General features: G+C 35.8%; 1 protein-coding gene across 1 annotated transcript in view; it reads right to left on the reverse strand.

Moving 5' to 3' along the window:
* prkci (protein kinase C, iota) overlaps positions 1–18,040 on the reverse strand; it is a 90,699-nt gene that overhangs the window by 13,851 nt on the left and 58,808 nt on the right. Inside the window, exons 6-14 of the mRNA XM_039761203.1 lie at positions 16,445–16,582; positions 15,397–15,445; positions 14,713–14,771; positions 7,958–8,134; positions 7,738–7,835; positions 7,081–7,167; positions 5,373–5,508; positions 1,135–1,222; positions 795–920 (exon numbers count right to left, since the gene is read on the reverse strand). Of these exons, the coding sequence (XP_039617137.1) occupies positions 795–920; positions 1,135–1,222; positions 5,373–5,508; positions 7,081–7,167; positions 7,738–7,835; positions 7,958–8,134; positions 14,713–14,771; positions 15,397–15,445; positions 16,445–16,582 (958 nt within the window). The remainder of the gene's footprint in view (positions 1–794; positions 921–1,134; positions 1,223–5,372; positions 5,509–7,080; positions 7,168–7,737; positions 7,836–7,957; positions 8,135–14,712; positions 14,772–15,396; positions 15,446–16,444; positions 16,583–18,040) is intronic.

Genomic DNA, 18,040 nt, shown 5'->3' on the forward strand with positions numbered 1-18,040 from the left:
TTCTCTTAATTGTGTCTTTGTAAATGTGAAGGAGAGAATCCCCATAATTTTGTATATTTAATTCATTAATTTATCAAGCTCTATTTCAGTATCAGATTAAGAATTTAGTAGTGGCTGCTGAAATGAAAACACACTGAAGAAGAAAAAAAAAAACTGCTTTCTTTACATATAATTCCTACAAACTCGCCAATAAGCTTTTGTTTGGAATGCTGTACCAACTATATTCTTGACTGAACTTAGTTTTACTTATTGGAATTTGAACTACAAGATGGACCAAAAGAAAGTATACAGTATTTATTCATTATTTCTGTTTTAATTATTAAATAGGTAAACAGCACTGATCGGGTCATGTTTAGTCTCTCAGGTGCTCAAAATGTTGTTCCATCAACATTGCGATATTCCTTGAACCTGTCTCTGACACCATGACACTTAGTAAAATCACAAATTTCGGTTAGCATCAATGCCAAAAAATGCTCTGTAGATGAATGCATTCAATTTGTCTATTGTGTGGAGCTTCCTCTCAAAAGCCCAAAAAAAAAAAATTCTATAGTTAAGTATGAATAAACACAGTATACCTACTTTGGCCCACCCTGTATAAGCTGAATACAACATATTGAAAAAAAAAATCACTATTTAGTAATAACACTTTCAGGTTTGTTTTCCTTATTATATAATAAAGCAAAAATCAATCAAAAATAACTAAGCAGGAAAAGGACTTAATAGTATTATTATTACTGGCAAGATTTTTTAAATTAACTTTTCAATAAAAACAGGGGCCTTAAATAGACACATACCCTGAAAGAGATAGTCCTCTGTGTTCTGATCAGGATTGTCTGAACTACCAACAATATCAAAAGGAGATCGTCCGGCCATCATCTCAAACATTAGTACTCCTAGTGCCCACCAGTCCACACTGAAACCTTTCCAAAAAAGCAAAATCACTCATGGACAAAAATATTTGGACAAATAAGTTTTTAAAACAGTGATAAAATTACATACTTGCATATTTCTTCATACACCCATACTTAATTTACAGCCAAAGGTCTCACTTGAGAGTCCATTATATTTATAAATATATTGTGGATATGTGTGAATAAAGAAATGTTTACACATTTTTCACATTTATATATTTACCATAATCTTCCCCTCGTAAAATTTCTGGAGCTATATAGTTAGGAGTACCACAGAAGGTGCTAGTTGTATCGCCAGGTCGTAGGCCTTCCTAAAAGATAAAAAAAAACACTTGTATCTGTTGACTGTTTTTTCCTTATCAAGTATTTTCCATATAAAAGAAAAATGTTTTATTTTTAAATAGAAAATTGCAATTACTATACATATATAAAAAACTCCTGTTACAAAGCTAATTTGATGGTTGAGTTTATTAAAATGATAATGTTTACTGCAAATATAAATACTAAATAACTCTTAAGACATTAATTTGGAAAGGAAATCCTAATTAATAATCCTATAAAACTCACTAAAATGCCATTCTGAAGTTCATGTGCAAACTACATAAAAAATTATATCAATCTTTATAAGTGTCTCTGGAAATTATTGGGTTGTTGTTGGGAAGGAAAGTATTTACCTAAAGCCTTGGAACCTGAAAACAGACCAGGAGTGTGTAACTCAATTTTATTGAGTGAGAAAAATAACACTTTATATACTTGACATAAGCAAGAATGTATCAACAAACAGCTCCCACCGTATTTTCTTTATAAACAAGACATACAGGTACCTATCTGTTCATCACAATCATATACTCTGCCTCATATTTGTCTCTATCAGTTTTTCTTTTCTTGGGGATTGCAGCAGGTTAGGAAAGATGCAAGTGGCCACTGAAGCAAAATCAGTGTTGAGTGGAAAAAGTGACATAAGCTCCAGTGCCGACTTTAGTATTTTTGCTGCCATAGGGAAAGCTATAAATACCTCTGTCCCATCCCTTCCCCCTTTCTAAATAAATGATGCCAAGGAAAACTAATTTACTGCAGATATCAGGTAAATTAACACAAATTTAACTTAGCATTTTACAAACTGAGTATATTGTATTTACAAAGTGCGCAAATACAAGTAATATGCAAATATATCAATACTGTATAACAATGTTTATGTTAATTGATTGATGATAGTTCCATTTTACAAACAGAACACAAGATTAAAAAGTAAGTATATTTAATTAAAAAGGCTGTGCTTAATAATCAGGGGTTTTATATAATTTTCACCTATTTCAAAAACCGTTCACATTACAACTAAGATATAATAATAATAATAAAAATAATAAGATATAATAATAACAATAATAATGACATAATATACATATATTAAATTCACAATTCAAGAAATGGAAAGAATGTAAAGTGTATGCTGCCCAGTTCAGTGATCAGGCAGAACTCAAGCCTTGGAGCATTTTGATTCCTCATATTGTGAGGATTTATAATGAGTATATAAATAATCCAAAAACCACTCCAAACCACTTCTAAGTGGCAATCTACCGTGTTTAAAAAATAAAGGAAGAAACAAAGAAAAATGTATGGAATCTATAGATACTGTATATATCCAAAATCTGCAAAAGTCCAATAACAAAATAAGGGTGAATGAGAAGAAAAGGACAGAGTACTACAACAGAAATAAAACTACAAACTTGCACATGGTGAAAATAAAGAAAGAGGGACATTCAGCTAAAAAATGCCACTGTGAAGCCTAATGCATTACATCCTGGGATTTGGAAAACCATCTGTATAAGGGTGCCTTTGTCAGTACATAAATAAGAGCAGCAGCAGACAAGACACAGGTGAGAATTTGTTGCTAAAGCAAAGTACATTTGTTTACACTAGCATTACTCCGTGCATCACAATTAATGGCACCTGACCCCTTCATTAAATTAAGGGAACACTAAAATCACACATCGGATCTCAAGCAAAATATTCAAGTGGAATATCTTTACATTTATTTGCTTAGCAGATGCTTTTATCCGAAGTGACTTACAAAAGAGGTAAACAATCAAGTAACATTAGGCTAGGACCTGTTTGTCCAGCAAGTGTAATAAAACAGGAAGCAAAAGTTCATTGTGACAAATGAAAATATGTAATAACTCAAACATTTACAATCAGTAAAGCAATTACACTTAAATAGCCAAGAATACAAATCATTGCAGTGCAAAGTTGCCACACCCCCACCCCCCAATTAGACAGATATTATAAAAAAGATGGGTCTTCAATTGCTTCTTGAATACATTGAGGGAGTCAACAGTATGGATGGAGGTCGGCAGCCCATTTCACCAGCTCGGTGTCTGGATTGAGACTTTATGCCACGTAGATGTGGCATCACCAGATGCTGTTCCCTGGCAGAATTGAATGGGCAAGAAGGAGCATAGCACTTCACTAGTGCCTCCATATATTCAGGTTTTGACCCACTGGCAAGAGTTGGGATTTGAACTTGATGAGTGCTGCTACAGGGAGCCAATCTATTGATGACCTGAAGTGAATATATGCCCGTCTTGGCTGGTTAAATACTAGACTGGGTGCTACATTCTGGACCATCTGGCTTGATAGCACATACAGGTACACCTGCCAGAAGTGAGTTGCAGTAGTATAAATGTGATAAGACCAGTCTTAACTCAGTAATACGGTGTAATTCATTGAGAATAAAATGATGTAACAACAGTCATTGGAAACCAAAATCACCAACCTATTGAGGGTTGGACACAACATCACACTGAAAATCAAAGTCACAATTTAATATCACAAGCTGATCCAATTTGTGTGAATTTCATCATGGCAACTCATAATATGACTCAGTAGTGTGTCTGGGTATCATCCTAAAGAGATGGCGGATGGTGTCCCTCACAGACCTGAATCAGAGCATCTGTAAGCTCCTGGACAGTCTGTAGCACTACTTGGTAGTGTTGGATGCACTAATACATAATGTCCCAAAGGTTCGCAGTTGGATTCAGGTCTAAGAAATGTACAGGCTAATCAATGGCATCAATGCCTTCGTCATCCAAGAACTGCTTACACACTCTGGCAACATGAGGTCAGGCATTCTCCTGCACCAAGAAGAACCCAGGGCCAACTGTACCAGTGCAAGGTCTGACAATGGCTCTGAAAATTTCATTGAGGCAGCCAACAGAAGTTAGCAGAGTGTTGCTTAGTATGTGGAGGTCTGTGTGACCCTCCAAAGACATGCCTCTTTAGACCATCACTGACCCACCATCAAACCGGTCATGCTTGATGTTGTTGCAGGCTACATAACATTCAACACGGTATCTCAAAACTATATCAAGTCAGTTACATGTGCTCAGTGTGAGCCTGCTCTCAGCTGTGAAGAGTACAGAGTGCCAGTGGCGGAGCTGCCAATTGTGGTATTCTCTGGCGAATGCTAATCGTACTACATTGTGATGGGCTGTGAGCACAGATCCCACAGGAGGACAACGGACCCTTAGAAACATGCACACCAGTAGCCAGCTGGATGTCATTTTGTAGGGCTCTGACAGTACTCCTCCAGTTCCTCCTCACACAAAGGAGCAGTTACCTACGGCCCGATCCAGCTCTCCTCATGTAAAGGTCTGTCTCCTGGTATCTCCTCCATGTTCTTGAGACTGTCCTAGGAGACATGGCAAACAATCTAGCAGCAGCACATATGGATGTGCCATCCTAGAGGAGTTAGATAGACTACCTGTGCAACCTCATGCTGCCAGTAGTGACAAGTACAACAGCAAAACACAAAACTAGAGAAGTATCAGTCAAGAAGGATAAGGAGAGAGCAATTGTCTGTGGCCACCACCTGCAAAAACATTCCCTTCTTGGGTGTTGTCTTGCTATACCTCTCCAGTGCACCAGTTGTCATTTTCATTTGCACTAAAGCAGGTGAATTTGATTCACAATTGCTAATGCTTCCTAACCGGACAGACTGATATCCTTGAAAGTCCAAGGTCTGGAACTGGCCTGGAACTAGCCCTTGGGCCTTGAGTTTGACACTCCTGAAACAGGCTATACAGTCATGCACCAACTTTTGCCTCCATTTAGGACTAGTCAATTGGCCATATGTACATATGGACACAAGTGTAGAGATCATGCAACTGAAGGTTTGGTGTGGGTCACTCGTACGCATACTTGTGAAGCATGTAATCTAGAATTTACAATATTTATTTCCAGGACAGATTTTTTTTCCTTTCCCAAAAAAGCATCCCAATCTGACCAACATAGTCTGCCAATTCCTAATCTCCTATTAGAACCCAACATAGACCTGTAACATCCTAATCCTCTTGGTATTTCCAAAACAACATGTGCCACATCCTTTGTGAAAAATTAGCTAACGCTGACAATTTTTGGTAAATATTGCACTTTACTAGTCACAGTGTGAAACGTGAAACATACCTTACACATGCCATAGTCAGTAAGTTTAATGTGTCCCTCTGAATCCAGAAGCACGTTGTCCAATTTAAGATCTCTATAAATGATTCCCCGTTCATGAAGATAATTTAATGCCAAGCTAATTTCAGCAGAATAAAACCTGAAAATGCAAAAACAATTTTTTAAAAAAAAATTTCACTAGATCTAAAGGGCTATAACAATTACAAATAGTGGCTCAAAATATAGTATGCATTGAAGCCAGTATCCAAATGTTAAACTAAGACCAACAATAATTACAAAATGATATAGAATAAAACTAACCGATGTGGAGGAACATGTAACATAAATCTAATTTAATACTAAACATATACATCATTAGAAATGAAAAATAAGCTGGTCTGAGAAATGTTGAATAAAGAAAAATTTGTTAATTTTCCACATTCGTTTGCATCTTTATTTTTACAAATCTTGATTGGCATTAGGAGGTTTGTAACATTGTACACAACATTATAAATTCAATAGTGGTATTAATCAGAAACAGGGTTAAGGAAGGCGGCACATTTTGAATAAACAGTACTCAATGTAATAATACTAAAACATTAAAGCATCACTATGCAAAGTAAAAATGTAACTGGGATTTTATTGGAGTTGAACCTTAAAATAAAACTATGCAATTAGAATTGCGTCACTGCTTTTTGCAGATGACATGGTCCATTTGGCTTCATTGGACTGTGAGTTCCAACATGCACTGGGGAAGTTTGTGATGAAGTCTGAAGTCTGAAGAGGCAAGGACGAGGAGCAGCACCTCCAAATCTGAAGCCATGATTCTCTGTAAGAAAAAGAAGGGCTGTGCTCTCCGAGTGGAAGGTGAGTTGCTGGATTGGGGTTTTGAGTGCATTTATACGGTTGCTATACTGTGAAGTAGTGTTGAACAAGGACATGAGCCAGAAGCCAAAGCTCTCGATTTATCAGTCAATCTACGTTCCTACTCTCACCTATGGTAATTTGCTTTGGGTAATGACCAAAAGGATGAGATTGTGGGTACAATGGCCAAAATGAAGTTTCTTAATATGGTGGCTGGGCTCTCCTTAAGAGATTTGAAAAGAGCGGACATCAGGGAGAGTCTAGGAGTTGAGCCACTGACCCTTGACATCAAGAGGTACCAAATGAGGTGCTTTAGGCATCAGAAACAGATCCCAACCAGATGCTTCCCTGTGAAGGTTTTACACTCATCACCAGTTGGAAGGAGAGCCCAGGGAAGACCTGTGCTCCCTTTGAGGATTATATCACCCTTAAGTTAATAAGTTTGGCTGGGGACAGGGACGAATGGGTATCACTGCCAAGACTGTTGAACTCGTGACACAGTCCTGGGATAAGATACGGAAAAATGAATGAATGAAACTAAGCAAACAACAAAAAAATGCAGTGAGCCCATGTTCTTGAATATATGGAAAATGAATAAGTAAATATACGAAAAGTAGAATTTTACAAATGCAAATAATAAACATAAGACTGTATTTGATTTCTTTGTGTCATAAAGATAGCCAATCTCTAAAGGAAACAAATAATTAATGTAAGCATCTAACAATATAAAAAGTGATCAGTTTTGAAACGACTTCTTCTGCCCTGTCAGAAACACAAATACTGGAACATTAAATTAAGCTCAGTTAAAAAAAAAAAAAAAAACAAACAACAACAACAAAAAAAAAAAAACAAACAAAAAATGTACTACCTGGCATGTTCTTCAGGAAGTTTCCGCTGCCGTTGCATATGGAACATTAAGTCTCCCCCATTCACATATTCTATAACGAAAAAAAGCCTATAGAAAAGAAAAATAAAGAACATGATTCCATTAAGTAATGAGACCTATTTACAGTTATAAATAATAAGATTCTTTACTCAAAGTTTGTACAGCTTCAAGCTCATTGTCAACAGGTTGTGTGTCAAGGGTGACTTATTCAAATATGATAAATACTCTTTCCAGTATTTTCTGAATTGACCAGTTTTAGTAGAAGAATTGGTGCCTTCATTTTGTCTCTATTAGGATTATTTACAATTTAGTTGAAGTGATTGTTGTCAAATAATCAATTACATATTGATTACAGAATGTATAGTATGTAGTTTCAAAACCAGCAGCAAAGGAAATAAGAAAAGAATAGCTTAGCATGTTTGTGAAAACACCTACTACTGAGAGTATTGCACCAGTCTTATTTTTTATTCTGTTAAAGTCCTTAATGGCAAATACTTGAAGTGGTGAGCTTCATCTGGGTATCACAACACCATAACATAAATTACACTTAAAAAGAAAAAAGGCAACCTTTTGCTTTGCTGGGTCTCTCACTTTCTACAATGCCATCTATTTGCCTGTTATATTTGTAAAAAGTCTTACCTGCTCTCTGTTTGGAAACAGGAATGCAATCCCACAAGGAAGGGGTGATTTGATGCCTGCTCAAAGACGTGCTTTTCTGTTTGAACCCAGTCAATGTCCTGAGTAAATGACAAACAAGAAAGGATAATTAATCTGGTTAAACAACAAAAGGCAAACACCTAATCATAAATTTCAGGAGAAATGTTATATTGAGTATAGTGTATACAGTATAGTGAGTTACCTCATCATCATTCACCAGTTCCTTTTTCACCACTTTCATTGCATAGATTCTTTCAGTTTTTTTCAGTCGTACCAATAAAACCTTAGCATAGCTGCCACGACCAATAACTCGAATTAAGTCAAAATCAGCCAGCCCCAAACTGCTAGGAGCTTTGCCACTTTCTCTGCTGCTCATAGCCTAAAAAGGAAAGGAAAAAAAACTATTACAATGCAGGCTCTTTTTATGTAATATTTACAGTATATGCGAGTGTATGCAGTTATGCATGCAGTAATGCAATTGCTCTCAACATTTTTTGTCAAAAATCCCTTTATTGAATTTTTCCACAAATTGTAAACTTGGAAAACATTTTTTTCCTTCTGTAATACATACTGTAAATGAAATGAGGACCTGATTAATCTTTTACATAGTGTTAATAATAAATCAAACTGACACACAGAAAAAAAAATAATATAACTGACACTGATATTTACAATTTTATTACTCTGGTAAGCTGTGATGTACTGCTTGTATTTGATTTTAATTTATCTCTAGTCTATTTCTCCACTTTGTCTTGTAGATCCATTACAGCAAATAATGTCTCACAAGGGGAAATGTGTCCAAAGGGTATTCAATGTTTTAATCTTTTTTTTGCTATTTCAAAGTGCTCCATTTTCACATAGCACCAAAGCTTAGTGCTACGTTTTGAAATTAGATTTTGAATTTCCTAACCAGAATCATTAGCGGATTAGCAGCATCACTTTGTCAACACTGGTACTCCACAGGTTAGTGTTATGAGTTCTTTCTGTAGTTACTGTTCAACTGTGACCGTGTGACTGGACATAGCTATAACTACTAACCTCCAATATGTTGGTATGGCGCTTGCTCAGCTCAGGACACATTCATGCAGAAAAATCTAGAAAGCTTAAGACTCTTACATTTACTTCTTTAGCAGATGCTAAAGTGACTTATGACAGAGTTCTACAAAAGTAAACATCAATCTGGGAGACAGTTTAAGGTCAAGGGTTACAGGACAAGGTTACATAATTGATCATCACAAGTGAAGAGCTCATTTTGTACATTACTGTATTTATATTTCCATTGGCCTATATGTACCTGTTTTATATAATGTAAAGTGATGGAACACATACAGTTAAGTCCATAAATATTTGGACAGAGACAACTTTTTTCTAATTTTGGTTCTGTACATTACCACAATGAACTTTAAATGAAACAACTCAGATGCAGTTGAAGTGCAGACTTTCAGCTTTAATTCAATGGGTTGAACAAAATGATTGCATAAAAATGTGAGGCAACTAAAGCATTTTTTTAACACAATCCCTTCATTTCAGGGGCTCAAAAGTAATTGGACAAATTAAATAACTGAAAATAAAATGTTCATTTCTAATACTTGATTGAAAACCCTTTGCTGGCAATGACAGCCTCAAGTCTTGAACTCATCAACATCACCAGATGCTGGGTTTCCTCCTTTTTAATGCTCTGCCAGGCCTTTACTGCAGCGAGATTCAGTTGCTGTTTGTATGTGGGCCTTTCTGTCTAAAGTTTAGTCTTCAACAAGTGAAATGCATGCTCAATTGGGTTAAGATCAGGTGACTGACTTGGCCATTCAAGAATGTTCCACTTCTTTGCTTTAATAAACTCCTGGGCTGCTTTGGCTGTATGTTTTGGGTCATTGTCCATCTGTATCATGAAATGCCGCCCAATCATTTTGACTGCATTTAGCTGCATTTGAGCAGACAGTATGTCTCTGAACACCTCAGAATTCATTCGGCTGCTTCTGTCCTGTGTCACATCATCAATAAACACTAGTGTCCCAGTGCCACTGGAAGCCATGCACACCCAAGCCATCACAATGCCTCCACTATGTTTTACAGATGATGTGGTATGCTTTGGATAATGAGCTGTTCCACGCCTTCTCCATACTTTTTTCTTGCCATCATTCTGGTAGAGGTTGATCTTGGTTTCATCTGTCCAAAGAATGTTTTTCCAGAACTGTGCTGGCTTTTTTTAGATGTTCTTTAGCAAAGTCCAATCTAGCCTTTCTATTCTTGAGGCTTATGAGTGGCTTGCACATTGCAGTGCAACCTCTGTATTTACTTTGGTGCAGTCTTCTCTTTATGGTAGACTTGGATATTGATATGCCTACCCCATGGAGAGTGTTGTTCACTTGGTTGGCTGTTGTGAAGGGGTTTCTCTTCACCATGGAAATGATTCTGCGATCTTACACCACTGTTGTCTTCCTTGGACATCCAGGTCTTTTTGCGTTGTTGAGCTCATCAATGCTTGCTTTCTTTCTCAGGATGTACCAAACTGTAGATTTTGCCACTCGTAATATTGTAGCAATTTCTCGGATGGGTTTTTCTGTTTTCGCAGCTTAAAGATGGCTTCTTTCACCTGCATGGAGAGCTCCTTTGACCGCATGTTGTCTGTTCACAACAAAATCTTCCACATGCAAGCACCACACCTCAAATCAACTCCAGGCCTTTTGTACTGATAATGACATAACGATGGAGTTGCCCACACCTGCTCATGAAATAGCCTTTGAGTCAATTGTCCAATTACTTTTGAGCCCCTGAAATGAAGGGATTGTGTTAAAAAAATGCTTTAGTTGCCTCACATTTTTATGCAATCGTTTTGTTCACCCCACTGAAATAAAGCTGAAAGTCTGCACTTCAACTGCATCTGAGTTGTTTCATTTAAAATTCATTGTGGTAATGAGCAGAACCAAAATTAGAAAAAAAGTTGTCTATGTCCAAGTATTTCTGGACCTAACTGTATTTCATACTACATGACTACTCATACTACATACTCTTTCCAAACTGTAAGCATTTCTCTGTAAGATCTCGCTAAAAACACGTTTAAAACTAGACCCTCATGAAAAGTGACAGTGTGCTGCATATTGTTCAAACAAGCAAGTAGGAATTTAATTTCACAATGTAAATGTGACAATACACTCAATTTCAATTATGCACATATCTTACAAATATTATAAGCCATGCCTGACCAATTTTTATTCTTGAATTTGCCAAGCTGAAATGGGGGGTGGGAGAATCAACAAATTCCATATCCATATTATTTGCTCCATGGAAAAAAGAAATGGTTTTGGGAGACCAAAAAAAAAAAAAACCCCGAAAAAAGGTTGGGCTACAATCAAGTCTGTGTCATTATAACATCTTTAAAATGCATTTTAGGTTTACCTATAAACACTGACATAAATGGCTTTTCTCATTGCTTCTTGGGATGTTTTCTCTTAAAGATTTTAAACAGTAAAATCAATGTTTTGTATCAAGAAGATCTTGAAGATCAGCATACTTTGATGATTACTACTAACTAATGTTTAAACTCCAAAACAGATGAATAAAAACAAAACACAAAAATCTAAGATAATGGATTTAAATGTGAAAAGAGCATAATTATTCAAAAACTGACAATATGTTGGTGTATTCTCTCATTTTTTGCTCAAAGCTCCTTTAGTTTCAGTCAAGCACCTCATCCTCCTCAATTTTAGGCCTAATTTTAATAAGTATGCTTAGAAACACATGTTACAAATTCACGGCTCTGGAAAATATTTAATAAGGTGTGGGGAAAGTTAATTAGTTATCAAACTTGGACAAATGGTGACCTAATATGCACAATGTTCTTTCAATACTTATTTTAATAACAATTTTATTTGTAATATATTACTAGATCAAATGTTTGTTAAATTGTAAATTTTTAGACATCTTTACATGCACCCCGCGAAAATATGACACACACAGTACGCCCACAACATTCCTGATAAAGACCTTTTGACTAATGAATTGTGATTTTCTTATCTAGCAGTGAAATTGCTGATCTTTAAGAATTATGAGAGATGATTCTGAATATATCTTTTCCTGTAGTTTAACGCCAGACTTATTGGCAAGATGGTCTGTGAATATTTAACAATTAACGTAGCTCACTGCAACAAAAATATGTGGTGAGTGAACAGACAGTGAACCAACTTTTACACCAGAAGAACAGGAGACTACTGGGTAAATATCAGTACGGTAAAGGTTACAGCATTACCCACATATACTAAAGTACTTAGTTTTAACTGCTTTTATGTCCTTACTTTAGGCCACTTGCACCAAATAAACATGGTCAGTTGCCTTTGATATACTGTAGATTAGCAATTCAACCATGTATAGAAGACCAGGATATGGAAGGAAGATATAGGACTATAGTACATCAGCCAAATCTCTTAGAACCAGGATGTATAATTGACCCAAAGACCATTTGAAAGTAACAAGAAACATTATTTATGCATAAGACTTTATATTGATAATTTGCTAAAAAGTTCAGTTTACTAAAAAGTTGTGGCCAGAATTAATTTGACATAAAAAAGTTTATATCTAAAATCATATAAATGATAAATGAGGTAGTCCAGTATAGTATTGCAGTATTTTTTGCTGCAGTATCATTGACATGTTGCTAGAGAAGAAAGTTTTTTGCATCAAATACAGAAAAGTAAAAGCTATGTCTTTTATTTCTATTTGCAAAACAAAAACACATTTCTTCTATATTGCCATACATGATTCAATGGGAATATGGACTCTGCCACTAAATAAAACTCAGCTACAATCACTCCTGATGTTCAGCAGCAATGTTTATATTTGTCCTTTGTCCGATTTGTTTGCTCCATCCCAATTTGCAAAAGTCTGCAATTGAGAAGTCAGGTCTGACCTGCAAAAAAAGTTCCATAAAAAAATAAAACAATTTATATATACCCCCAGGGTGGCAGATGGAGCCCTCCTTGCAGCATAGAGGTGCCCCGAATGCCAGCAGAGAATTATGGACAATGGACTGTTAATGCACAACCCTGCTGGATACCATGGGGGCCGCCAGGAGTCGCTGCAGGGAGGCCCAGAGTCTATTTGCCTTATGCCCAGGAAGTACGTCATAGTCACGTGGACAAAGGGAACGATGTGCTTCCTGGGTGAAGAAAAAGAAGGATTTTTATCTGACCCGGAAGTGTTCCAGGTCACATGGACAGAGAGGGTGAAACGCTTCCAGGTCAAGGAGTATAAAGGACTGTGGGAGATCCCAGACGGACGAGCTGAGTTGGGAGGCAGGGTGGCTAAGCGTCTGGGAGTGGAGGATTGGTTTATTGATTATTGTGTATTTGTTTAGAGTATTGTGGAGAGGAGGGTGCTTTGTGCACATTATTATTATAATAAATAATAATTGGACTTTTTGTCTGGTGTCTGAAGAGTGGTCTGAGGGAGCGACAGCGAACCTAAACCGTCACAATATATATATATAGATATATAATATTGAAATGATATGTTTTAAACATCTAATCTCTTGGCGGACAGCTTTACTAAAAACAAAACAGGATACAGTGGACAATGCTGAGACTAATAAAATACACTTTGAGGGTATTTATTAAAAACGGATTTAGTATGTTGTATTGATGAGTTAAGGTTTTTGTAAGAGACCAATGTATATTTGTTCATACAGATTTGGAATAAACCTTGAGTCAAATCAAAAACAATAATTAGTACTATATTGCAAAAGTGATTCACAATAAATATACACACAAACACAAAAAAAAATATTATTTTTGATAATATTAAATTCTGCTAATTCCAAGGCAGATGATGGTTTATTTACAACTATCCAAATAACCATCAGACCTGCTGTTTAGTGATGTTCGATTGCAGTATAATCATAAATTACAATTAAAGCTAACATGTAAGGAAATACAATCCTGAAACAATAGATGAAACCCTGGAAGTTTCCTGCAATCTTATGTCTAGATTAAGAATTGTATGTTAAAAAAATGTAATATATGGAAACAATTGATACTACAGTTAGTAACAGCTTTATTTTATATTTTGCTAAATGTTCCTTTTAATGGAATTAAGATTTGGTCAAATGAATAAAAATAAACTCAAACATTACGAAAACTAAATGAGATTGGCATCTCCAGTGCCTGGCTCCTTAAAAAAAAAATTACCAAAGCAACTGTGTTAATGCAATGAATGCGTAACTCATAATTACTACAACCAGCAATCACTAGTAGTCAAGCTTCTGCTAATAAAATAGGCAGGCAGACACAATGGTTAAGACCTTGGACTTCAAACAATGAGGTTGTGGATTCAAATCCCACTACTGACACTGTGTGACCCTGAGCAAGTCACTTCACCAGACTGTGCCTTAATTGGAAAACAAAAAGAAATGTAACCAATTGTATCTCAAATGTTGTTGAGTCACTTTGGATAAAAGCATAAGCTAAATAAAGAAATGTAAATGTAAAATAGCCTAATACATAATACCTGAGGTTTGGTATTGTCTATTTATTTAGCCAAGGAGCTTAGTGACAGATACATGACAAAAAAAAGAGAAATTAATTTCTGCCTGTACCTGTTTTTTTTAAATGCATCCATTAAGGCATTCCTTAACCTGAATTTTCTTAAGACGAAAAGATTCGACTCATTCAGTATCCTTGTTTAACTTTAGATTAAGTACTGGGATAAGATACTATTACATTTTTTGTGATATAAACAGCACAACCTCACTCAGTACTTAAAATAAGGTCTTTTTATAGTATACTGTATTACATAATCTAACAAATAACAAATAGCTCTTTGGGGATGTGAGAAAACCCAAAACACACAAAAACAAAAAAGGACATGCTAAATCTATACAGACACAGTGACCACATAAAACTGGTTGAACATCTCTCATTTCTTCAATAAATATGAAAAATGTAGTTCAACATAATCATTTATTACCTCTTTTTCTTCTCCAACATGATCTAGATGTTCATTACTTGAAGATTTATAAGGAATAACTGCAAAATAAAAATGTTAAATCAAAAACAACACAGTAACAGATTATTATTAATAATTAGATACACATACATATTGCACCACTTTTCATGAACGGTAAAAATGTTTAGGGGAAACATTTATTACCATAAATCTAACAAATCAATTTAACAATCCAAAAATAGGTATAACTTTAAAGGATCTTAAAAGCAAATTACCTATTGACATTTAAAAAAGTGTTAAAAAAGTTATACTTCAAAGCACAAATAATTAAATCAGTAATTGTTTTTAAATTTTTAACTGTAATGAAATAATTAATTATGTAGGAGCAAAACAAAATGAAGGAAAAGCCCACATACCATATATATTATTTCTAACAGTTTCTGTTAATCAAAAAATAATTTTCCTTTATCTAATATGCATACAGCTTTGAGCTGAGGCAGAGGGATATTTTTTCTAAATGGATCAAACGTCATGATTGCTTTAAGATTGGTGTAACGCAAACTATGTGACTTTATTCTATACAGTCATTGGCATTTTTATAGAACAATGTTTTTGCTTTATTGATTTTTTTTTAAATTTAAAAGAAAAAAAATACATTGCAGTTTCAGATTTTCCCATTCAATTTTGCATAAAAATATACCTTACCAGGTTCAAGCGAATCATGATGAGTTGGAGGTACAGGCATTAGAGGTTCCTGGAACAGAAAGCCAGGAGTTTAAAAACAAGTACATTAGTACATAGAAACTCCTAATTATATTTAAAGTATAATATAAATGAACTGGTTTTGTCTTTTCTTAGAAAATCTGACTTACTCTATATAGCTGAATGTCACTGGCCAGGTATAATATGCATGTTCTTTCCCACATGGCTAGCATGAGCTTTTGGCATTACTTTTCCTGAGGGTTTAACATTCAAGCAACTGAATTTTATAAATTTAAATATATATGAAGATAGAATACAGCTAAACCAGAAATTTGAATGAAGAGCCTTGCACTTTAAGGTATTAATTACTCATTAAATATATAAAGTGCAATGAACCAATATTAAATTATTAAAATGGAGCAATTAATACAGAAACTTCTAAACCTCTCTCAACCTTCACTGACAGGGCAAGGGCCACAACTTGTGCAGGAGTGTTGAAAAACATCAGATAGATATAGCCAATTTCACTAAAAGTAGGTCACTGGTTCTGGAACCAAGAGTTTTACTGTGGTACAGTCTTCCTACTACTCTGTAATGCATCATGGAGATACCCTGAGCAGGAAGTGGGATGCTGGCAAGTCCCCGGCTAGGTACTATATGAATGACTTCAGTTTACATGGACAAAAGTCCGTATAAAAGATTACTTCAGACAGTAAAATGTTGACTACTGTTTCTGTTGATATTCCTAATAAATAAACAGAAAAAAAACTTGTCGTTTGGTAATATTTTAAGTAACAGGAACACTGGCTAATATATATATATATATTATATTATACATACATATACACACACACACACACACATATATACATACATATATACACACACACACACACACACACAAACATATATATATACATATATATATACATATATCAGACATATATACACATATACAGTATATATATATATATATGCACATATATACATACACACACACACATACACATATATACAAACATGCACTCACACACAATGTCTGTATACATACCGGTATAACATGCCTTCCGCATTCAATGCTGACCAACTTGTGACACTTTTTGTGAACCAGAAGCTTGCAGTTAATGCACTTGTAGCCCTGACGTCCCAGACCCCAGATACGATCAGTACAAATAGCACAGTGCGCTCGCTTTTATAAAAACACAAAAAAAAAACAGTTGACAGAATTGACAGAAAATACACTGAGAAAAGAAAAAAGAAAATGAGCTGAACATATTCATATTTATCTAAAAACATCAGATTCCTAAATTCTAAATAAAATATGCAATGACTTAACATTTTATTTGCATGTTTTACTTTGCAAGCATGTTTAGGAACATGAGGTGTTCTAGTAGACTGTGCATATTATCAAGCACATTAAAGCACGTCTATTCACTATGACTATCCACTTTTAAGATTTCTTTTATCATTTCATTATAAAACTACTGAGCATTCTACATACACTCATATTTTAACTTTTGCATTAAATTCAATTTTTTTGTATAGCACTCTTCACTAAGTGCTGGCCCAGGGTGCTGTGACAAGTTCTCAGATACTGTTATACAGTGCATCTGGAAAGTATTCACAGCGCATCACTTTTTCCACATTTTGTTATGTTACAGCCTTATTCCAAAATGGATTAAATTCATTTTTTCCCTCAGAATTCTACACACAACACCCCATAATGACAACATGAAAAAAGTTTACTTGAGGTTTTTGCAAATTTATTAAAAATAAAAAAACTGAGAAATCCCATGTACATAAGTATTCACAGCCTTTGCTCAATACTTTGTCAATGCACCTTTGGCAGCAATTCCAGCCTCAAGTCTTTTTGAATATGATGGCACAGGCTTGACACACCTATCCTTGGCCAGTTTCGCCCATTCCTCTTTGCAGCACCTCTCAAGCTCCATCAGGTTGGATGGGAAGCGTCGGTGCACAGCCATTTTAAGATCTCTCCAGAGATGTTCAATCGAAATCAAGTCTGGGCTCTGGCTGGGCCACTCAAGGACATTCACAGAGTTGTCCTGAAGCCACTCCTTTGATATCTTGGCTATGTGCTTAGGGTCGTTGTCCTGCTGAAAGATGAACCGTCGCCCCTGTCTGAGGTCAAGAGCGCTCTGGAGCAGGTTTTCATCCAGGATGTCTCTGTACATTGCTGCAGTCATCTTTCCCTTTATCCTGACTAGTCTCCCAGTTCCTGCCGCTGACAAACATCCCCACAGCATGATGGTGCCACCACCATGCTTCACTGTAGGGATGGTATTGGCCTGGTGATTAGCGGTGCCTGGTTTCCTCCAAACGTGATGCCTGGCATTCACCCCAAAGAGTTCAATCTTTGTCTCATCAGACCAGAGAATTTTGTTTCTCATGGTCTGAGAGTCCTTCAGGTGCCTTTTGGCAAACTCCAGGCGGGCTGCCATGTGCCTTTTACTAAGGAGTGGCTTCCGTCTGGTCACTCTACCATAAGGGCCTGATTGGTGGATTTCTGCAGAGATGGTTGTCCTTCTGGAAGGTTCTCCTCTCTCCACAGAGGACCTCTGGAGCTCTGACAGAGTGACCATCGGTTTCTTGGTCACCTCCCTGACTAAGGCCCTTCTCCCCCGAT

This window comes from Polypterus senegalus, chromosome 1 (assembly GCF_016835505.1).
Source record: "Polypterus senegalus isolate Bchr_013 chromosome 1, ASM1683550v1, whole genome shotgun sequence".
Classification (NCBI taxonomy): Eukaryota; Metazoa; Chordata; class Cladistia; order Polypteriformes; family Polypteridae; genus Polypterus; species Polypterus senegalus.